The sequence below is a fragment of the Heptranchias perlo genome, chromosome 7, assembly GCF_035084215.1.
Source record: "Heptranchias perlo isolate sHepPer1 chromosome 7, sHepPer1.hap1, whole genome shotgun sequence".
NCBI classification, from domain to species: domain Eukaryota; kingdom Metazoa; phylum Chordata; class Chondrichthyes; order Hexanchiformes; family Hexanchidae; genus Heptranchias; species Heptranchias perlo.
Genome location: NC_090331.1, coordinates 25,762,125 through 25,786,503, shown reverse-complemented (window position 1 = coordinate 25,786,503; position 24,379 = coordinate 25,762,125). Strand labels below are relative to the sequence as shown.

Below are 24,379 nucleotides of genomic sequence, written 5' to 3'. Positions count from 1 at the left end.
TGAATTGCCAATTTGTGCACAGCAAGCTCCCACAATGAGATATATAACCATTAATCTGCTTTGGTGCTATTGTTGGGGTGATCTGTTTCTGCTGGTCCCCATCCTCCTCTGGATTCTGCTCCACTGCTGCTGAATGACTTTTGCTCTGCCATTTTCTGCCTGTTTCCCATTGTCGTTGATTCCATTCATCTTAAACCCTTCTGCCTCTTCACCTCTCACTCTTCCTTAAAGATCCTCTTTAAAGGGGTTGGGATATAAGAGTTAGGACTTCTTGCTGCAATTGTATTGGGGTCCACACCTGGAGCACTGTGTACAGTTTTGTTCTCCTTACCGAAGGAAGGATATACTTACCTTCGAGGGGGTGCAATGAAGGTTCACTAGATTAATTCCTGGGATGAGAGGGTTGTCCAATGAGGAGAGATTGAATAGAATGGGTCTATATTTGCTGGGGTTTAGAAGAATGAGAGGTGATTTCATTGAAACGTGTAAAATCCTTAGAGGGCTTGATAGGGTAGATGCTGATTGCCTGTTTCCCCTGGCTGGAGAGTCTGGAACTAGGGGTCATTGTCTCAAGATAAGGGGTTGGCCATTTAGGACAGAGATGAGGAAAAACATCTTCACTCAGAGGGTTGTGAATCTTTGGAATTCCCTACCCCAGAGGGCTATGGATGCTCAGTCGTTGAGTATATTCAGGAGTGGGGTTGATAGATTTTTGGATACTGAGGGAATCAAGGGGTATGGGGATAGTGCAGGAAAGTGGAGTTGAGCTTGAAGATCAGCCATAATCTTACTGAATGGAGGAGCTGGCTGAGGAGCCGTATGGCCTACTCCTGCTCCTAATTCTTATGTTTCTTATGTTAACACCCACCTCTTCAACAAAGATTTTGGTTCCCCCCCTCCTAATATCTCCTTCTTAGCATCCATTATTTTGATCACACCTCTGCATATTTAACTGGAGGAATTTGTGGCTCATCCAAAACTAGATGACGGACCAGCAGTCTGAGAACACAGAGGCAGTGGAGGCATCAAGAGATGTGGCCGAGAAGTAGAGCTGGGTGTCATCAGCGTTCATGTGGAAGCTAGACTCATGTCGCAAAGGAGCAGCATGTAGCTGAGGAAGAGAATGGGCTAAAGATAGGTCCTTGGAGAACTCTGGCGGTATGGTGTGGGGGCTATGATCGAATGGATAAAGCAAGAAGGAGGAAAAGAGAAAAACAGCCGTATCTAATGTAGGGCTGTGTAATCTGTTTCCTGTATCTATTTTTACAGATTTTTTTAAAGCCACATTGTAGTTGTGTGATACATTTATCTTCCCCCCGAAGTTATGAACTTGCAATTATAAAAACCCAGTGTTTTGTAAAAATTTTCATAGCAGCAGATATAGCAATAGTTATAGCTCACCCGACCAATCAACATGGTGGACTTTGAATGGAATGTGTAGACTCCTTTTTCTTTCAGGAATATATATTCATTCATGTGATGGCAATGCTCAATAAATTCTTTTTGATTAAGGTATCTTTAAATTCTGCCCTTCTGAGGAGTAGCCTTTAGCTGTAAATGGTGATAGGGATTTCCTTCCAAGGCAACAGTTGTTAATGTCACAGAATCATAGAATCATAGAAAGTTATGGCATAGAAGGAGGCCATTCAGCCCATTGTGTCCGTGCCAGCTGAAAAAGAGCTATCCAGTTTAATCCCACTTTCCAGAACTTGGTCCATAGCCCTGTAGGTTACGGCACTTCAAGTGCACATCCAAGTACTTTTTAAATGAGTTGAGGGTTTCTGCCTCCACCACCCTTTCAGGCAATGAGTTCCAGATGCCCACTACCCTCTTGGTGAAAAAATTTCTCCTCAGCTCCCCTCTAATCCTTCTATCAATTACTTTAAATCTATGCCCCCTGGTCAATGACCCCTTTGCTAATGGAAATAGGTCCTCCCTATCCATTCTATCTAGTCCTGTCATAATTTTATATACCTCAATTAGATCTCCCCTCAGCCTCCTTTGTTCCAAAGAAAACATACCCAGCCTATCCAGTCTTTTCTGATAACTAAAATTCTCCAGTCCTGGCAACATCCTCGTAAATCTCTTCTGAGGTGCAATCACATCTTTCCTGTAATGTAGTGACCAGAACTGTACATAGTACTCAAGCTGTGGCCTAACCAATATTTTATACAGTTCTAGCATAACCTCCCTTCTCTTATGTTCTATGCCTCGGCTAATAAAGGATATTATCCCGTATGCCTTTTTAACCAGCTTATCTACCTGTCGTGCTACCTTCAGGGATCGGTGGACATGCACTTCAAGGTCCTTTTGTTCCTCTACACCACTCAGTATTCTCCCATTTATTGCGTACTCCCTTGCTTTGTTTGCCCTCCCCAAATGCATTACTTCATATTTCTTTGGATTGAATTCCATTTGCTACTTTTCTGCCCACCTGACCAGTCCATTGATATCTTCCTGCAGTCTACAGCTTTCCTCCTCACTATCAACCACACGGCCAATTTTTGTATCACCCACAAACTTCTTGATCAAGCCCCTCACATTCAAGTCCAAATCATTAATATATACCACAAAAAGTAAGGGACCTAGTACCGAGCCTTGTGGGACCCCACTGGAAACAGCCTTCCAGTTGCACCCGTCAATTTTTACCCTTTGCTTCCTGCCACCGAACCAATTTTGGATCCAACTAGCCAATTTCCCTTGGATCCCAAGGGCTTTTACTTTTTTGACCAGTGGGACTTTGTCAGAAGCCTTGCTAAAATCCATGTACACTACATCAAATGCATTACCCTCATTGACCCTCCTGGTTACCTCCTCAAAAAATTCAATCAAGTTATTAAGACACGACCTTCTCTTAACAAATCCATGCTGACTATCCTTGATTAGCCAGTGCCTTTCTAAATGACTATTTATGCTGCTCCTCAGAATTGATTCCAATAATTTGCCCACCATCGAGGTTAGACTGACTGGCCTAAAATTATTCAGTTTATGTCTTCCTCCCTTTTTAAACAACGTACAACGTTAGCAATCCTCCAGCACCACGCCTGTAGCCAGGGAGGATCGGAAAATGATTTAACCCGGGAAACATTATGGCATTCAAATCTCCCCGGTACAGCAAAATGAAGAAAGTTAAAAGGTGGGTCATAGCACAATTTCAAAATAAAAATCTCTTTAATCCATTGCTGTCTAGTAACACAATGTTGTGTTCTGTGTTTTTTTGAAGCATTTTGCTGCCTAAATATTAAACAGTTGTGTCCAGAGTAATTTTCTTGTTCAGGATCCCATGAAAAGAGAGCTGATAATTTTATGCTGTGGTGATCACTAAGCTAGTAATGTGGAACTTGCTACCATATGGAGTAGTTGAGGCGAATAGCATAGATGCCTTTAAGGGGAAGCTAGATAAGTACATGAGGGAGAAAGGAATAGAAGGATATTCAGATAGGGTTAGATGAAATAGGGTGGGAGGAGGTTCGTGTGGAGCATAAGCGCTGCCAAAGACCAGTTGGGCTGAATGGCCTGTTTCTGTGCTGTAAATTCTATGTAATTTATGTAGTAGAAGGTTAGATAGCTATAAATGAGTTTGTCAAACATTCAAAAATCGTCACTGTTTTCATGAGTGATTCTTTAATTCTGTGCAAGATATTACATATATAGGAAAATAAATACCTTTTCATGAGTCTGTAAAATATATTCTGTAGAAGTAAATCCGTGTGCCTAAGGAACAGACTGCACTATTTGAAAACAGTACCACGGAACTGCTTTTAAATGTTGCAGTCTGTTCCAATGAATATTGATTCTACTTACATGACGTTGGGCTCATTGGGATTTGCATACGAATCCAATATATTTTTTCCAGTTAATTCATGAACCAGCAGGTGCTACACACTTACCCTCTCCTTGACTTGAAATCAAGATTCATTGCACAGTCTTCTACTCTAACTAATTCTTTTCTAGGACCTTAAAACTGTGGAACTTATTGGTTCCCTCATTCTTTCCCTCCTCCATCAAGACACGAGCTTTTAAAACCCATGTTCGACATCACTTAAACACTACTCCTTGATATATTCTGTCTTCATTCCTAATCTTTTCAATGTTGGTGGAACCTTAACCCATGCCATGCTTTCTCAATTTGAACAAAGATTTTAAACACAAATGGCTGCTGCTTCCCAATTGCTGGAACCCTCCTGTAGTTGGTTTATTGTCCAGATTTTTCCCTAGCTTACTTTGTCCATTGTTTTGTCACTGGTAGATGGGTTTTAAACTCAAACCAACAGATTCTTTTTTAATGTGCCGTTCAAATGTGTGTGTGTGTGTGTGTGTGTGTGTGTGTGTGCATACAAAAATATATATTTTTTAAATCTCTCTGTATCAAAATAAATATCAATTTAAATCAGTAGACAAATGCTGCATAAACAGGCAGAGGTTATCAACAGGATTGTTTTGGTGTATACAAAATTCAGAAGCGGAGGTCATGCTAGCTGTATACACCACAGTGTCATACAAAGGCTGAGGCAAAATTAAACTAGTTCAGAATCTGAGAGGTTGGCTGGTGTCAGATACAGTTGAATAAATTTCCACATTAAGTGTCCTTTGCGTGCACTAAACAAGATATTGTAACCCAGCGATGTGGTTTGATTCAAACTTAGATCCCAAAGGTGTTAACCCACTGTATTACCCATTCTTATTGATAGCTACACTTTCTTCACCAATGGACTTTTATGATGACTGGTGAATATATTCTACTGGCTGTGATCCCTTTTTTGTTTTCTTTATTGGCTGATTTTAGTGATCAGCCAATACTATACCACTGAATTGAAAAAAAAATGTGCTAACTCATTTTAAGGGCACAGTAACTTCATTAACAATGTGCAAAACTCCAGAACCTTGCACAAATTCTAATGTATATTTACAAGTATGCAGCAATTATCTCACTTTAATGTAAATAGAACAAAAAATTAACTCAAAAGGTCAGTACCATTCAACTGATGTGTCCATGGGAGCTAGAAATTAACACTTCATAACTGGGAAAAACTTTAAGTATTTGTAAGTTAAATTCAAGTCAACTGAAGTCCTTTAACCTGAAAATAAGTATGAACATTAAACAAGCTACATTAAGATAGAAAACACAAAATAAGCAGGAATAAATAGGAGAATATTTTGAATTCTTTAATAAATAAATGTATGATTTAAAAAAAAAACACTCTCTTCATCTCCATTCTGTGGAATTGCTGATCCAAACATAATCCGAATACACTGGCAAAGCACTGGATTTCTCAGCAGACCTCAGTATTTACTGATTGATCAGGATTTAACTGTGCTAAAATGAATATCAGTACCAGTCATTTCTGTCAGGAGCTACAATTATTATACCTGAAGTCATTTGAAATTGTGTTTAAAAAAAAAATAGGTTGTCTGCCTTTTATTTCACCTACTCTCTGGTTTTCAGTTCCAGTGATGATTACTTTGATCTAGCCGTTTCAGAATAGATTAATGTGTTAACAGGAACAGGCAGGAAGAGTAAGAAAAAAAGACAAATGTAATAAATTCAACCTGGCTCACACCACCTTTGCTTCCATTTGATTCTCAGCAGACCTGTTCATAAATCTCTTCTGTACATATCAGTCATCTGTGAAATCCTAGAGGAGTTCACGTTCTGGGCATCCTAATTATACAGATGTTACTTACTGCACAATAAACTGGGCTTTTAAGAAATAATAAAACTAGCATTTGGTATTTTCCTTGCATCTCCGTTTCACGAGTGCTGCTGATTTTGCTACCATCTGGTGGCTATTTGAAGAAATGTCACACAGAAAAGCGGCTTTTTCTGCCCCCTATAGACACATAACATTATGTTAAACTGGTTAACTATGCTTCTCAAGTACATTGTATATAGGCATTGATATTAATGTACACCTAAAAAGTGCATCCCAGTCATATAGTTTCAAAACATTACAGAGATTCCTGCCATCTATATTTGTGTCACTGATGCCTGTTTATGATCTCTGACCTCCAAATGTTAGCTGTGCTTGGTTAGTGATTCTGGCTTTTATATATAGCGGTATCCTTTATAGTAATATTCTGCTCAATTTTACAGCTAGATTTGTGATATTAAGTACACTTATAAAAGGAAGTAGAAAATATAAACCAATCCATAAACAAAATAAAAAATATATATGATCAAAGATGATGGGGGTGATTTTGACTATCAGGCGGTCGACTGGTGGGGGAGTTCTGTTGGGGGGTGGGGACTCGATGCGTGGCGGTCCATGGTGTTTTTATGGAGCCTGTAGGAACACTCCTGCACCTCCAGGCGCCACAAAAATAATTTAAAACTTATGTTTTTGGGCTGTTACACTGCCAGTAAAGCTGGTTGGAGAGTGCACAGCACATGGTCTGCCAAGTTGTCTCCCCATATGCCAGTCAGGGTCCTATGTATGTCCGAGGACATCCCAAAACAATGTACCGTCTTAAACAGGCAGGTGCTTCAGGCGCCCTGTGGTGCACCCCTTTAAAAATAGCAGCAGCAGCAGCACAGCGTTAAGGGGGCGGTAAGTCTACGAACATTGTTTTGAGGCATTTAATGCCTCGTTAATTCCGATTTGAGCAAGTTAAAATCAGCCCCACCTTCTGGACTTCTCTTCAGCTAAAAGTGGGCAGAGTGTGCATGGAGCACACTCCATCTAGTTCTGCCCTAAAATGGTAATTGGGGTCCTAAGTACATCACAGGCCCCCAATTTGAAAATTAGAAGGGCCTACTGCCTGATCCAGGCAGACGCTCCGACTGCCCAATGATAGTCCCTTGGAAGAATAGCATTGCCACATTGTCAACGAGAATGGGCAGTAAGTCCATTTTCGGGGCACTTTTTCTACATTTCCACCGAGCAGGTGGCCTGAATAGCTCCTCCGATGAGTTCAAGTGAAGTATCATGAAAGGATGGTAGAAATGTTGCGCGAACAACCAAATCAAAGATGAGAGGTAGCAACAGTTGGATCTTTACACAGAGCTAATGCTTGGAGAATCATACCTAGGCAAAGTGCAAGAAAATAAGGTGTGTTTACACATATTGATGAGTAAGCAAGAATCGTGTTAAATATGCTCATATCATTTTATAGAAATGAGCAGGAAATGGAAAAGGTTTGTCGTTTTGGAATGCTGAATTGTTAGATTATGAAGTCATGAGAAGAACTGGGTGTCATGGTTTATAATACTTCTATTGTCAGCATTGAATTTTATAAAATCTGGAAAGATTTTTATTGGTTGTATTAAAGTAACTCGGTACTTGTCAGCCTTTAATGATATGAAGGGCAGAATTTTGATGAATTCTAGCTTATGTTATCTGACTGATAATAACGTAATCATATGCTTATGAGATGATGCATTTTGATATACACATGTTAGTAATGGCATAGTAGCTCTGTTAATACTGCAGATAAGCTCTACGTGGTGTATTTTTAACCCCGATTTTAACTCGGAACGAGAATTGAGCAGACGGGGGGCCAAAGTGAGTGGCAAACTGTCCTGATCCCAGCTGCTTTTAACTTCCTGGCCTCATCTGCATGGGCCCAGTCAGCTGCCTGCCTAAAACTGGCTGAAACTGAATTGTCAAACTGCCATTTGATTTGAACTCACATCCTCCACATTAGATTATTAGTCTAGGCCTCTAGATTATTAGTCCAGTAACATTACCATTACGTTACTGTCCCCAGATGCACCACACTGCCGCCTGCACTGTCTTAAGCATGGAAAATCTGACTGCTGGGATAGAAGCTTTATGCATGCTGAATTGCCGCTAATGGTCTTATGGTCACCCAAAGGCAATGTCTCTCAGCTGATGTGGAGCTGACTTTCTTTTTGTAAAGAAGTACCAACTGCACCTGAGTGTTGCTTAATGAAGAATGCAGTCGAACAAATCAAAGATATTTCCTGAAAATGTTGCTCAATGATACATGGTGACCTCTATCTGCGATATTAGTGGAACACTTACTCTTTCAGTAACTATACAATTAAGGGATTCATTAAAGGCTAGTACCTGAAGTGTGAAGAATGTGAACATATATGTGAGGGACAGACTGAGGGGAAGAATATTGGTGTACAAGATGGATTTCTGCTGTTGGAACTGTCTACTGTTGTGACTACACATAATATACCTTTCTAAAGATATGTCTTTTTATAGCTGTTGTAACATCCTGTTCTCAAACTGGTGATATTTCCAGGATGGAGCATCTGTTTTGCAATGTGTATCTCTACCTTATGCTTGAACCAGAGCTAAGGAATAGATCCAGATGTGACATGTCCTTTACTTCCTGTTCTTTCTTTTTCTTTCACTACTAGTCCTGCCAGGTCTAGTGCTAATTTTAGTAAGATAGCATTGGCATTACCTTGTGGTTGCATTACTTTTATAATTCTTCCACATGAAAGCAATCCATGCTCATATGAAGGAACAGAAACAGGAATTTTCATCTAAAATGCCTTCAAGCACTTGGCTCAGTTGGGAAACGTACTACATTGTTTGGAACTGAGCAGTGCCGACTACGAAGATCCTGGTCTGTGCTGAGTTAGCTGGTCTCAACCAGGGCAATTCTAGGAGCCTCAGTATCCCTGGAGTGAGTAAAAAAAAAACTCTCTCTCTCAATCATTATTTAAGTCGACTACTAGACTGTGCTCATATACGGACATAAGTTGAGGACAGAATTGGTTTGCCTGTGATGCCATCACAGTCAAATAGCCTGCCAATACTCACTGTCTAAGCTCAGATGTGAAGAATGGCAGTTTGATCCAAGTACTGAAGGGTAACTAGCATCCATGGAACCATACCCCAGCTTGAATCAGCATTTTTCAAGAGAGAGGAGGAGAAAATTAGGGGAAATTTATTTTAAAATCTTCAAGTATATCCTGGTTGAAGTATAAGGGCTATGATATAACTAAAGGTCCTTTTGGCAAGAGGATTGGTTGTGTTAAAAGCACATTTTCTGTGATTTATATCTGGTTAAAAGATAATGAAGGAAGTCCCTAACACTAGAGTGAACTTAATGGAGCTGCTCTGTTTCAAAAGTAGCAGAATTTCAAAGCAAATTGGTGTAAGCTGGATATAAGTTTTTGTAGCACTAAAGTACTTCCAGGAAATCAGTGGGGAATGATGAGGATCATAAAAATGAGATGAAAGCACATTTTTTCTGTAATGATGGCATGTTAGTTCTGAATTTCTGCTAATCTCTAGTCTGAACCCTAACCCTAAACTTCAGGGGGAAGAGGTTTCAGCGTTAAAGTTACAGCAGTTTGTTTTGTGTTCTAGGTGTAGCAGAAGAAAAGCAAATGAAATTCAAGTATATAATTATCTGGTTCCAAATATAACAACAAACCTCTTGAGACTGATTATTAACAGATTAATTGATGAGGCATTGCACTAAGATTGATAATTATGAATATTCTGCACATTTGGTCCGAGAGTATCAAGATCTTATTTCTTTTTCAGGAAAAACTGGACCAATTCTTGGGTTTGCCTCGAGGGAAACAAAATTGAATTCTACAAAGAACGCAAGCAACAAACTTTAGCCAGTTTGGTAAGCTCTTATAAAGATATCTATTGTGACATCTTGTTAAAGTGAGACCTGCACTTGACGTGCAGCCTTTGATCTGCAGCTAAATGTCTCATGCTGTCTGTTAGTCAGTTTGAAGGTGGGATACGAATAACTGCAGTGTTGAATAAAGCCGAGCCCTAAGGAAGACACAAGACCACCGATTTTCTTTCCCATGCAGTTGGCATTAATTAACTGTGACAGACATGGGTAAAAAAAAAATCAAGGATTTTGAGTGTGTGGCAGCAGTTGTTACCTTGCAGCTGAGAGATGCTCAGGGAAAAGAAAGGCACTCACCTCCATGTGGGATCAAGGCCAGGGAGCAGTCAGTGACACAGTGTGGGTAGAAGAGAGCTGCCTTTGACGATAGCCCACTGCTAAGAGCTCTCAGGGGTGGGCAGGACCTGCCAGACCTTATTGAAGTGATGTGCGGCTGGGAAGGTGCACTCTGTGCAGGAGTCAAAATGAATAAACTCTTTTGATGTAGCAGTTGACTAAAATCCATTACATCCAATTGTCATGCAGGCATTTTGGCAGCTTATAACATGCAGCTCCCATATTAATTCTGACAAAATGACCAAGATATCTATCAAAGAAACTGAAATGTTAAGCGCTACAGGAAATGCACACTGTATATCATAGCCTCCCACATGGAGTTAATAGCCGAAAGAAGAGGCTTCCTCCCCAACTGGGTTGACAAATGTGAACAAAGGGAAGAAGCAACCATAAAATTACAAGCAAGCAACTCTATTAAAATTTAGTAAATTAAAAGAAACCGGCAAGCACCCAGAAATAAACATTTTATTTTATTTGTATTTATTAATGTAGAGTTCAGGTAAAAATTTTTGTAAAGAATAAAACATACCACATAGAAAAACCTATATTTGTACAACCATTTGGATCTGTTAAACTGATCCTTTTAAAGAAGCCAGAGACAATTATTATATATGTGAAAAACTAGTTAGCACATTCTGTACATGTGTCGCTGATGGCTGTCATATCAATACTTTAACAGTGATGTGTTTATATTTTACCGTTATTTGTTTTGCTGTGATCTGTGGTTTGAATAAATAAATTCTTCTGAAGAATCTATTCTGAGAAGACATTGCCCATAATAACACCTTATTAAAGGTATTCAGTGAAAAAAATAAGAAAGTTCAAAACTTTGAAAGCTTAACAGTTCTTTTATAATGGTGGAGAGGGATTTGGTAGAAGTGTATTAAGCATTTATACAATAACATTTGTATCCTTAGATGTTTTTTGCAGTTTTTTTAAAAATTGCAGTTAGAAAAAAAAAATCACCTTTTTCAAACATTAAAGAACTTTTCAAGAAAATAATTATTTGTCCTTTCCTATTAGTAATGTTACCACAGCTACACTAGAAAGGAGTGAGCCTCTCACTTAGTGGTAGAATTTCCGCCTCTAAGTCAGAAGATGCAGGGTTTGAATCCCGCTCCAGCCAGTCCTGGCGAGTGGAGACTGGAGCTCCAGCTCTGAATTCTGGGTTGAAATCCAGTGGGATACATAAGAACAAAAGGAATAGAAGCAGGGGTAGGCTATACGGCCCCTCGAGCCTGCTCCGCCATTCAATAAGATCGTGGCTGATTTTTGGCCTCAACTCCACTTTCCCCTTATCCCTTGATTCCCCTAGAGACCAAAAATCTCTCTAGCTCTGCCTTGAATACACTCAATGACTCAGCATTCACAACCTTCTGGGGTAGAGAATTCCAAAGATTCCCAACCTTCTGAGTGAAGAAATTCCTCCTCATCTCAATCTTAAATGGCCGACCCCTTATCCCGAGGCTATGCCCCCTAGTTCTAGACTCTTCAGCCAGGGGAAACAACCTCTTCACATCTACCCTGTCAAGCCCCCTCAGAATCTAGTATGAATCAATGAAATCACCTCACATTCTTCTAAACTCCAGAGAGTATAGGCCCATTCGACTTAACCTTTCCTCTTGGGCAACCCTCTCATCCCAGAATTCAATCTAGTGAACCTTGCATCACAGTCTTGCGTCCAGTGGGTGTGGGTGGCTCTCCCTCATCAAATAGGTTGTGGGAGTCCATAAAATCATTCCGCCATTTAGGACGAACCATTCTATCGGCTGGTGTAAAGGCGGTTACTGCCATGGAGGAGTGTTCATGTTGCGGCCAGTCAGACTGTCAATCAGTCTGTGAATCTTCCCACTACTTCCCACTATTCTCCAAGGGAAAAGTGTGATGATATGTGAACAACAACAACTACAATAAGAGATTCACAGAGTTAGCCAGGAAAATACTATCTATTTAAAATGTGACGGTTACTGCAGAATGCAGCACATTCCTCTCAGAATGAGTATCAAGACTTAAACTCGTAGCCACAGATGTGTGAAACAAATATTTTACCACTCTACCATTGGGCTCCTCTTAGGCAAATTTTTATTCAGATTGATATATTCTGTGTCATTTACACTTCATCAATTTTGAGAATTTTCAATATAAAATGAAAAAACTAAAGTCGGAGAATGACAAAAACTTTCATATTTTGAAATGTGCAAATGCTATGAAAAAAATCAGGATAATACACACATTCAGTCTTTTTAATTTAATGCACTTTCATCATTCAAATCAAACCTGGCATATTAAAATTAGAGATCACCTTTGCTAAAAAAAAATGTAAAGTTTGAAAAGATTTCCTTTACATCAAACATCACTTCTACATCAGTAATTATGATGACAATAATTGAAATAAAATTGGACAAACAATTGAGATTTTAAGTTAAATATTTCATAAATTCCATCTCCAGTTTTCTAAATTGGGAGATCACAAGACCATTTGGCTTGATACAAGATGCTTTGGTCAGGAGATATGAATACATATCCAGATTTTAAACATCTCCATAACCACCATCATTTTTGCCCCAGGGAAGCCCTGTAGCACTGACAATAGAACAGCTGTCTCAAAACCATATAGTCACAAGGATCTGAGTCCTAGGTCTCAATTTTGAAAGCCAAGTCCGGGGGGGGGGGTGGGGGGGCAAGAAAATCGGAGAAATCCGGAGCGGGAATGAATCCCGGCTCCAACCCGCCGACTTCCGCATTTGACCCAGATGCATCTGGGTGCGCGAGCGCTTCAGGAAGCCAGACGTCCTGCCGGCAATTAAAACCGACGGGCTGATATTTAAAGCAGTAATTAAGGGAGTTGAACTTGTTAAACTACTAAATTTTATGCTGATTGAGGCAGTGAAAAGATTTTAACTCTGCCTCAGCGTATTTCCCATGGCATCTGAAGCACGCCATGGTGAAGGAGCCGTGTTTCAGCCGGCAGCCATTTGGACATTTAAATGCCTGTTTGACAGATGGGGAGAAAAGGTCAGTTATTGCAGCAGGGCAATTTCTCTTAAGCAAACTTTTGGCAGAGAGATCTTTGTGATTTAGACTGAAAATTCTTGGTTTCCACTCAGAATTCTTCTGCTTACACATATGGAAACATAGAAAATAGGAGCAGGAGTAGGCCATTCAATATGATCATGGCTGATCCTCTATCTCAATACCATATTCCCACTCTCTCCCCATACCCCTTGATGCCTTTTGTGTCTAGAAATCTCCTTCTTAAATATATTCAGTGACTTGGCCTCCACAGCCTTCTGGGTAGAGAATTCCACAGGTTCACCACCTTCTGAGTGAAGAAATTTCTCCTCATCTCAGTCCTAAATGTCGTACCTCGTATCCTGAGACTGTGACCCCTTGTTCTGGACCCCACAGCCAGGGGAAACATCCTCCCTGCATCCAGTCTGTCTAGCCCTGTCAGAATTTTATATGTTTCAATGAGATTTACCAACTTTTCAGACCACCTCAAACTGACACCATCAGGATTGGGGGGCACGATGGCTGCATTCACCACTACATCCGTGGACGAGGAACATCACCATCCTCGCCAGGCATGGGGGCACTTCTGCCACTTGGAGCTCCACAACACGGTGCTGTGCCACAGGCACCTGCACAAGAGCACAGTGGGCAACAACAGAGTGAGTGACATCGCAGGAGGCACTACCCTCGGCAGAGGGTCTACAGACCGAGGCTCAGCTTCCTGGATCTCTCTGAGGAGCAGTGCACATGGAGGCTGAGAGTGAGTCGCCAGGTGGTCGCAGACGTCTGCAACCTCCTTCATGCTGAGCTGCTCCCGGCTGGACCTGGCGGCATCTCATTACCCGTCGCAGTTAAATTCACCACTGCCCTCAACTTTGCCTCCGGATCATTCCAGAGTGCCACTGGTGACATCACCAGGGTCTCTCAGTCATTTGAACAAAAGTGCATAAGGCAGATCACCGACGGCTTGTTTCACAGGGCCTCGCAATACGTCAAATTCCCCATGGACGACCTCAGCCAGACGGAGAAGGCAGAGGGATTTCACTCTGTGGCTGGCTTCCCATGGGTACAGGGTGCAAACGATTGCACCCATATAGCAATCTGAGCACCTCCACATGAGCCAGGACTATTCATCAACAGAAAGGGGTATCACTCCATCAACACTCAGCTTGTTTGTGACCACCGCAAAAGATTCCTCTACATGTGCGCCAGATTCCCTGGCAGCTGCCACGATTCTTTCATTCTGAGGGAATCCAACATCCCGGGCCTCTTCCGTGCACCGAACATCTTTAAGGGCTGGCTCCTCGGTGACAAGGGTTACCCCCTGCACGCGTAGCTCATGACACCTCTGAGGAACTCCATCAGCGAACAACAGCGTCAATACAACGACAGCCACATCACCAACAGGTCTATAATTGAATATGTGATATGGCTGCTCAAGATGCGATTTTGGTGCCTTGATCATTCTGGGGAAGCACTTCAATATGCACCAGATCGCATTATAGTAGTGTGTTGTTTCCTGCACAACATGGCGCAACAGAGAGGGGTACTGGTTGAGGAGGCCCCGTCCCCTCATCCACCATCCACATCTACCATCCACATTGAGGAGGAGCAGGAGAAGGAGGAGGAGGAGGACGAACCCATGGGCAGAACAGCGGCTCACCTGGCTGCTCGTGAGGCTAGGGGATCACTCATATGTGAACGGTTCTCGTAAGGTCAGAAAGAGAGAAGGGTCCAGTCCTCACACCACCTGGAAAGACCAGCCTCCCTCCCCCACTTCCCCCCTGTACAAAACAATCCTGCAACTACACATACACCCACTGTAAAGTGAGCCACTGGGTGGCATCAAGTGTCCCCGTTCATGGTGAAGCACATGAAAGGGCGCTATCACAAAAGCCAGTCAAGAATGGGCAAGACTTGGCAGTAGTGGTGAGAATGATAACGTTTAATGTGACTTTACCAAAAACCAAATATAAATGAAAAACATGACAGTCTGTCACTCACCCTTGTGCATACCCTTCGTGATCACAAAACCTTAGCCTTTCTCTTCCTACTACTTCTACGTGGTGCATCCCCTGTGGCTACAGCAGAGGTAGTGGCAGGTTGCTCATGTTCACGCCCTGACTGCTTAGATGCTTTCGGCCTACACCTTCTGGGTTTTGGAGCCTGTGAGGGCCCCTCCAAAGACTGCTCCACCTGCACCTGTGCAGGAGCTGACTTGGCCACCTGGAGAGGTGGCAGCATCGCACGTACTGTTTGAGAGGGGGGCAACAGGTGAGACGTGGGAGAGCTTTGAGTGGCGTCCCCACCTCCATGTCCGCTTTCGCTATCATCCCTCTCCTGAGTCAGGCCCACATCACTCCTACCACCCTGCTGGACAACAGTTTAGTGGACATGTGTGATGCCTTGGAAGGCCACTTCTAAAGTATCTGTCAGCGGCAGAATGTTGTTCACCCTGAGTCCAAACGGCCGTTGTCAGGACCTGAATGGACTCATTTGTGAGCCGTGCTTGAAGCTCAATGGAGGCTAGCCTGATCTCCATCGCAGACATTCCCGTACCTATCTGCGACACTATCTCAGACATTTCCGCAGTTACCTGCAACACTATCTCAGACTTTTCGGCAGTTACGTGCGACGCTATCTCAGACAGTTGATCATGTCCCTGTGACGCTATCTCAGAGATTCCCTTACTGTCCCTGAGACTCTATCTCAGAGATTCCCTCACATACCAGTGCCACCATTCCACTCATGCAGGAATTGGACTCCTCCATCCTCTGCGCTATTGTGGAGAGTGTGCGTGGCACCTGTTCCAGTACCTCGCAAATGCGTTGCTGTCCCTCGATCATTCTCCTTTTAAAAGATGGCCCCCGGGGTTCATCTGCGTCCGGCTGAGCAGATCCTGGAGAGGAGTGTGCCCACTGATGCAGACTCTCCATAGCTGCCCCTGCCACCAGTGTCTGCTCGTGCTCACTCGTGTGTGGTGACTCACCAGGTGCCAACCCAGCTAACTCACTACTCGGACCCACCGAGTGTGAGTATCTGCGCTGGTGGATGGCTCGCTAAGATGTGACAGTGCGCCCTCAGAGGCCTGGAGCTCCTCTGAGGAATGGCCCTCTGCTGTCACTGCAGTCGTTGAGGGGCCTGTGAGAGAGCAGAAGGCAATATTAAGCATCATCACTGGTGTGTCATGTTGCGATGAACATTCTGAGGTGTTCAATATGCCAAGCATTGTTAAAATCAATTCATGTTGTGTGTGATGAATGTTAAAGTTGTGTCACCAGATGTTTGTGGGGTGCCAGTCTCGGCGTCCCCAATGGACAGGCACTCGAGGATGCGGCTGAGCTCCAGCACCTCCTTCTCTGCATCTGTGAGGACCACTACTTGTTGTGGCCCCCCTCCAGTCCTCGTCCTCTCGCGTGCATTTTGCACTCTCTTCTCCTAGAAGGGGAGAAAGTACAGATGTTTGAGTGAGTGATGGTGAAGTGGCCGACCGATGAATGCATTGCCTTGGGTGAGGCTGACCATGAAAGAGGTGCATCAGAGGGTGAGTATGAGACAGAGACACCATGATGGATCAGGATTGGGGTGAGTGGTAGTGGTGGGGTCACAAATGGGGAGGTAAGTTGAGGATGAGCCTTAAGTGGGTGTGAGGAGTGATGGGGTTGGGGGGCTGATGTGCAACACAGAATGCAGGAGTGTCAGTAAGTGTACTCACTTTTGCTGACCTAGTTAGGTCATGGAAACGCTTCCTTCACTGGACTCAGGCGCAGGATATGTTGCTCCTGCTGGCCGCCTCCTCTGCCACCTCGAGCCAGGCCTTCTTGGTGGCAGAGACAGGGAACTTCATCCCGTCGGCTGGGTAAAACAGTTCCCTCCTCCTCTTCCTCACCCCGGCCAGTAGCACCTGAAGTGAGGCATCATTAAATCTTGGAGCAGCCTTGCCCCTGCGCTGCCCTATTTTGTCTTTTTGGTCTTTGCTCCAGCAAAAGCCATTGGAGCAATGGCCCTTTAAATCTAGACTCTCCAGCTGACAGCCTCTCATGCGGGTGCGCAGTCCGCCCACTGCGCAGCTTTCGGATGGCAAACTCGAAAGCCACGTTAATGGCCGCCAATTAAGTCGCAATCGCGTGGGGAAAGGTAAGTTTTATTATCCGGGTTTGCTGCGCGCCCATTGACCGCCCCCCCCCCCCCCCCCACTACTGCTGCCATCCCGACGCCCTTTCAAAATTGAGCCCCTAGTCTCACGCTGGTCAGCACAAGTTCACCAAGTACTCAGTAATTCAATGGACGTTTCACATTATTGAAGGATGCCTCAGCTCCTGGAGAGAGAGAAACCAACACCACTTGTAGTTCTGTGAGTTTAGATTCTGTTATTATTGGCAGATTGGATAACCCCCTACTGTCGTAATCTCTGAGCTGAAGGAGGAAACATGGAGGTGAGCTGTATTTTCGACCGAAAAAGGGGATCAAGTCAGTGAGTGCAGAAAATAAAACTGCTCCACCATTGACCAGCAGAACATACACTTGTAAATGACAAGTTGGACACTATCAATTTTTTCTTCTCTCCTCAAGTATAATGGAACCACACTCAGAGAGCCTCCATTTTGTAATCCAGCTGACAAATTTGATCATGATTGAGCCAGGCTGAGATGTTTGAATTAATATCTTGTTGAAATTCCAGTTGGGACCAGTGAAGGCCAGTTTAGACTACTGAACCCAATTCAATTGCTATGAATTGGAATTTAGAGCAGGGTAGTTTATTGAGAATTTTTTTTAAGTAAATAGCAAACTTGACATGCTCCAAGTCTGTAACCAATAAAACTGACAAGTACAAGATGGATAAATTTTGCTATATCTGCTGTGAAAGAGTGTACATGACTGTGATCTCAGGCGTATATCATCTCAGAGTTACTGTACAATCAGAGCAATTGGACTTATCAGACTTTGTAGCTTATGGGGTGGAAAGGCTGGCAGATTCGGTTATGAAGCAGTCACGGAACTCAAACCTGCGACATTGAGATTGTGAAACAAGTGCTCTTACTGCTACACCACCATCATGCCTCAGGTCAAATGTTTCTTTTAAATACAAGAAAATACAGATAAGGTATAACAAAAAGTGTATTGTATTTTGAAAAAGTTAACAGGAACTGTCAGGGTCAACGAAAAGTCATCATCACTAAAACGTTGTCAAAAACAAATGCTGAGAATTAAAATTAACTGCAATACTGGACCAGTACTGTGATGTGGAACATTATTTCCAGTTAGTAATGTCAGAACACAGAATTAGAATATGTATTCAAATGAAGTTTACCTTACACTGAGTATAATTTAACTAATCAGTCCAAGCTTCAGTGACAGCAAAGAGAAAGCTATAACAGAGACATATAAACAAATTAGACAGTAAACCTTAATTTATGTGATAAGTGGAATTTACTCAATCACTTAGGCTGTTCTAGTGTTTACTAAAACACAGTAAAAAAAGAGCCTAAGTACTGCATTTAATGGATCTAACCCCATTATAGATGCTTTAGTTTACATACATTGAGGGAGTTATAGTCAAGTACCACAAGCCATAAAACATGGACTGATAAACAAATTTAACCAATCAGTAAATTAGTGAATCCATGAACGGAATGTGTGATATCTAGCTGGTAATTATCTAGAACTGGTTTACAACTGTATCTACTATTCAAGTTTGAGCGATAACAACTTCATACATTTAGATAGGTGCTTTAACTCTCCTATTTTTTAAAGAAGCTCAGCATGATTATAATAATGATTATTCATTGTCATTTGCTTCAAACCATATCAATTTGTTTTCTTCTTTTGGATAATTATTTGATTGTTCAGGTGTTAGGTTTAGAATTAGTGTCCCTGTTCCATTCAGACCATTGTGTGGCTTGTTTTCATTTATACCTAGATCCAGATTACCAACATTTTACATAATTAATGTGGATTGTGCTCTGTCACTTTACATTGACCAAATTGCAATAAGGGAGGGAAATTTTTTAATGCAATAAAATAAAATCTTTAAAGTGCTCTCACTCCTTATGGAATCAATGGAACGAAAACCAGACAGGTTCTGTAAAGAGTGGGCCATGTACTCCACAGATTACCGGCAAGGGGTTGAAGACGAAAATCTACCCCAGTGCATACCTTGACAATCTAGGCTGACACTCCAGTGCAGTACTGAGGGCGTGCTGCACTGTCGGAGGTGCCGTCCTTTGGATGAGACATTAAACCGAGGCTCCGTCTGCCCTCTCAAGTGGACGTAAAAGATCCCAAGGACCTTGCTGTGTGCATTTTGGCAGCCACGCTCCCTACATTACAATAGTGTCTTCACTTCAAAAATACTTCATTGGCTGTAAAGCGCTTTGAGACGTCCTGAGGTCATGAAAGACACTATATAAATGCAAGTTCTTTCTTTTTCCTGTGTGCAAGCAATGAGAGATCCACCAGTTTGCAAAAATTCATTTAGAAATGAACGATGAATATGTGTAAGCCATTGCACCTCACAAATATTTTCTTGTCACTGATCTGATCCCTTTGTTATTGAACTGCACGGTTAGTTATTGGCTTGACGGCAAGATGAAGCACTGGCAGCATAGGTAATGGCAAAGTAGACTGGTGGAGAGAGATACAGTAACATCAGCAGTGCTGGTGGTTCAGCCTCAAGCTGATATCATAAGATATATCAGCCCTGTTTCAGATCTCTCCACCTTGACAGGGTAGATGCTAAGAGGTAGTTTCCCATGGCTGGAGAGTCTAGAACTAGGCGGCATAGTCTCAGGATAAGGAGTTGGCCATTTAAGACTGAGATGTAGAGGAATTTATTCACACAGAGGGCTGTGAATCTTTGGAATTCTCTACCCCAGAGGGCTGTGGATATTTGTTGATTATGTTCAAGGTTGGGATAGATAGATTTCTGACTCTAGGGTAATCAAGGGATATTGGGATTGGGCGGGAAAGTGGAGTTGAGGTTGAAGATCAGCCATGATCTTATTGAATGGCGGAGCAGGCTCGAGGGGCCTTATGGCCTACGCCTGCTCCTATTTCTTATGGCCTTATGTGCCCTGCCCGCACTGCTCTTGCCCCATTGAATCCATATAGTGCAGCACCTCCCCTTTTCAAATAAATTCACTGCTGAAAAACATTCACTCTAACCCTAAGATTAAGCCCAACCTTAACCCTGGCCCTCATGCCAAAACCTCAGTCTAAGCCCTACCTCTAAGCCTCAATTTACGCATATATTTTCCTTTCAGCCTGTTCAATTTGTGAAGGTAGATGAAATTGGAATTCAGGAGCTTTCCACCATTTGCTTGAGACCTGGGATTCAGGAATTGTCCATAACAAACTGTTAAAACATCCACACCAGAAGATGATTCCTGTTTCAAATGGGTTACCTAAGCTGCTGAGTCAACAGCAACAATAGAGTTCTCTCTGCATTCTTTGTTTAATGTTGTTACATGTCCATGTCAGGCAGCCTACTCCATTCATAAGTTTTCAGATGTTCTATAAACATTAGCATCGATAACTTGACCCCGTATTTTTCAACTTCTAACTGCTAATGTATCCTCTTTGCTGGAGGTAACTGCTATCACAATGGGAGCGACCACTGAGTTGTTTTAAAAGCTTCACTGTTTACAAAGCTTGTCGAATCTGTCATTATATTGATGAAACATTCATTCCTCCTCAATCCTAGTCCTTGCTCATTCAGAATAAAACCAATTTACCAGATTTGATCAGCCTACCTCGAAGAAACAGCACAGTAGACAGTCAAAGCTCAGCCCTAACTCTAACCCACTTCCATCTTTGTGGAAGTGGTAGCAAAATGAAAAGAAGCAGTGGCGAGGTGATGAGGAGTGACGGCCATGGGGGTGGGGGGGGGGGGGTGGAATGGTGACTAGGTGAAATGGCTCAGAAAAGGCAGCAACAAAATCCAAGATAAACTTACCAGCATCGGTACACTAGTAAGAGGTTGGTATGGGACCATGTGGTAGGAAGTCTTCATAATTGTCATGAATTCCAATAGTCAGTTCATAATGTCATGGGATCCAACAGTGGAAGAACAGCACCTTCTTTTGAAAAGCTGGCACAATAAGTTCCCAATCAGACAAGATCCAGTTGACCTATTTGACCTGGTTATGGCTTAATGTAAAATTAGTTGATTCTTCCAGTAGTCCTTTGTGTTCCTTTGGTTTCTGCACGTTCATTTTAAAATGAAGACCAGCTGTATCGATATATTAATAAAACTCCATTAACAATGTTTTACGAGGCCTAAAAATAGCATTTGCTGGCAGTTTTATTTTTCTACAAAATTAGGCAAATGACTAATGCAAGAAACTGTGGTTTATGGATCTGAAGAGCTTTGAGAATAACAGCTTCTTCTGAGATGAATTAAAGTCACAGGAGATATAATTATTTACAATTAGCCTAATGTAGATAACTGGACTAAATACCAACTGTGATCACAAGACTTACTATCCACTAAGTTTTGCATACTCCTAGGTGTGTATATATGTGTGGCTATATATAAAAACCAAGATATTAATGTAAGCTGAGCTATCTGCCATCCCTTTTTCAGCTGTTTTGTTAGTAACTATGATTGACAGCTAAGTAGGCTAAGAGCCCAGTTCTTAAAGATTGGCTTTTCATCCACATATTTGGATATGCAGTCAATATTCCTGGCATCTACATCTACATCTAAAGCTGGCACTTTGAAATCCTTTTGCATAACTGGGTGTCTGGTGTAAAGATTTAAGGAAATTGTATATGGGCATGTCATTCCTATTGCTACCAGGGGCTCTGTTTACATTATACATCTTGCAACATGCTGGGCTAAGGGGAACCAATTTTTTTTTAAATTGTGACCGCTATGATCATTGCATCACTATAGAGAGAAACTATAAACTTTTTTTCCACTTGTTTTGGACTACGAATGTGTTTCTCCACTGTGCACCTTTTGATACTATTTTGAGGGAACTATCCATGTTGATGAATGGGTTTGATTACCCACAGAAGGTCAATCTCTATTATGCGTGGGATGCCTTTTGAATGTGGTTCTGTTTGTCATTTTATTGCTGAACAGCTGGGGGATATTATAACACTGTGGCAACCACTGCTCAATCCCCATATTTCTCTTTTCTCCCCGTAAGTTGGTGTTCACTTTTAGACTTGTCAGAAGGATGAAAGGCTGATTGAGCCCTGCATTATTTGAACCCAACAGCTTCTGGCTCTGACTCTGAAATTCAATAAAGAAAGAAAGACTTGCATTTATATAGAGCCTTTCACAACTCGAGGATGTCGCAAAGTGCTTTATTATCCACCCTTCCCAAATAGGTTGTTGGTCCAACACCTTTGTATCAGTATATTGCAATCACAATTCTGTTTTGGACCAAGTATGCTCCTGCAATAACACTCTTTAAAGGTCTTTACACAGAAGGATTAGCTTTGCAAAATATGTTTGCACCTTCAGCTCCAGATAAATAGAACACTTCTCTAAAAATCAGATAGACTCATGTGCAGTGAGTGGGGAGGGGATAAGTGATTTGTATAGTACCTGCTACTCAGCAACTAATCAGAGGTAAGATGAGAAGTTCTTTTACAACAGAAGGTAAAGAATAATCTGGAACCGTGATAAAGAGCTGGGTTCCAGAAATCAAAGTATTGCTTATAATTTAGCAGTTTTTTTAAAGCTGGCTTTTCCTTTCTATACTTAAAAGAGAAAAATAAAACCTGTTATTATGTGTGACTACCTTCAAAACCTTATTTCTTCAAGAAGACCAGAAGTAGACTGTACCAGATTACTGGTGAGACGCAGTCACTAAACATTATACTAATTCCTGAAACTGGGCAATGAAGAAAAGGTGCAGATTTAGTGATTTTTGGTCTTTAATGACTTGTACATAGGATGGAGGTCAGATGATGGTGCTAGAGGACTTGAAACACATGGCAGAAAATAAAATGCACTACAGCAGAGTCCTCATATGGTGTGCATCCAGGCTGTGGTAGATGATAATTGTGCCATGCTTTCCATGTACAGTGTGAGATTTTCTGGAACTCCTCAGTCCAGCATCCACAGAAATTGGTTGGGGACTAAGCACACAGGATGCATTTGGCAAGGACCTCAGGCACCATGGCTGGCTGCCACCAGTCTGTTTTTGGGCTATGAACAAAGAAAAATTATTTATAAAGCACTTTAATTATGAAGTGGTTTCACAATTTCCTTTAACCCTTTAAAGTATCATTTCTACACTGAAAAGGTAATAGCATTATTGTTTTTGTTACTCTGCATACACTATGACCTAAGAGATTTTCCGCCATTCTGTACTTTTCCCTGATTCTACTTTATATTGTGGATGTTAACGAAAAGCCGTTGGGTTAGAATAAGGAATAGGAAAAGGGGGACTGAGTGACGTAGTGGGTAAACAGCTGTCTGGGACTTGGGTTCCATAGTGCCCCAGAATGATAGCATGTTAAAAAAAGGCCCCATTCTCCTTCAGCTGTCAGGTCACTAAGTGAAATCAGTTGGTTTATTCTCACTAGTGGTGGCAGGCCCACAGGGCACCAAACTACCAATACATGATCACTAAACTGTCAGCCTCACTCAGAGAGGTCACAGTGAAGAATTGTGGTGAACATGAAAAAATTGAGAGAGGCAGTAGAGGGTGCTATTCCTTGTTTTGAGTTGACACATTGCTGAGGCAGAGCAGAGGGTGCTTTACCCTGCAGCTACCTGCTTTAACTGACTTGAGAGTATCTGATGTTGGTGCTGGGTAACGATAGCAAATAAAATATTCTAATCCCCAGCACTGACATCCATAATCTCGATGAGCTCAAAATGTCACCAAAAACAAGTGTATGTGTTTAAAGTACAGATTTTTAAAATTATGATGATCAAGTGATGTTGTTGACAATGATTTTGTTTTAAAAAATCATTCCAATATGAGACAGAAATAAATTATGTTGCTTTATCTGTCTAGAATTAAAATTCTTGATGTGAAATGTCTTATCTTATACAACCACTGGCACTGGAGTGTGCTATTAAATACTGAACTCAATTTCCATTTAACCTGTCAAAACAGTTCTTTTCCATTTTGAATAATCTTCACATTTTTCAATATGTGTCCTCATTACACAGTTTTGAGATTTGGTGATTACATCTTTTCCGCCCCCCCATCTCTGTACAGAAAACAGGCTGTAAGCCAGAAAGCGTGGACCTGTGTGGTGCTCAGATTGAGTGGGCAAAAGACAAATCCAGCAGAAAGAATGTGCTTCAGGTAGGATATTTTTCTTGGTTGCATGATTAACTTTACGGTCACTTCATCCTATTAATCCTTGTGTGGGTGCAAGCTGTTTAGTACCAAAGCTTTAGCTAAACTGCTAACATATTTTGAAAATGAAGAATATAAGAAACCAAATAAAACTCACTGGGGAGAAACAATTGTGCCTAAAT

General features: G+C 41.9%; 1 protein-coding gene across 1 annotated transcript in view; it reads left to right on the top strand.

Annotated features, from left to right (window-relative positions):
* The window catches only part of arhgap15 (Rho GTPase activating protein 15), a 576,367-nt gene that overhangs the window by 128,700 nt on the left and 423,288 nt on the right, over positions 1-24,379 (top strand). Inside the window, exons 6-7 of the mRNA XM_067987193.1 lie at positions 9,474-9,561; positions 24,114-24,203. Of these exons, the coding sequence (XP_067843294.1) occupies positions 9,474-9,561; positions 24,114-24,203 (178 nt within the window). The remainder of the gene's footprint in view (positions 1-9,473; positions 9,562-24,113; positions 24,204-24,379) is intronic.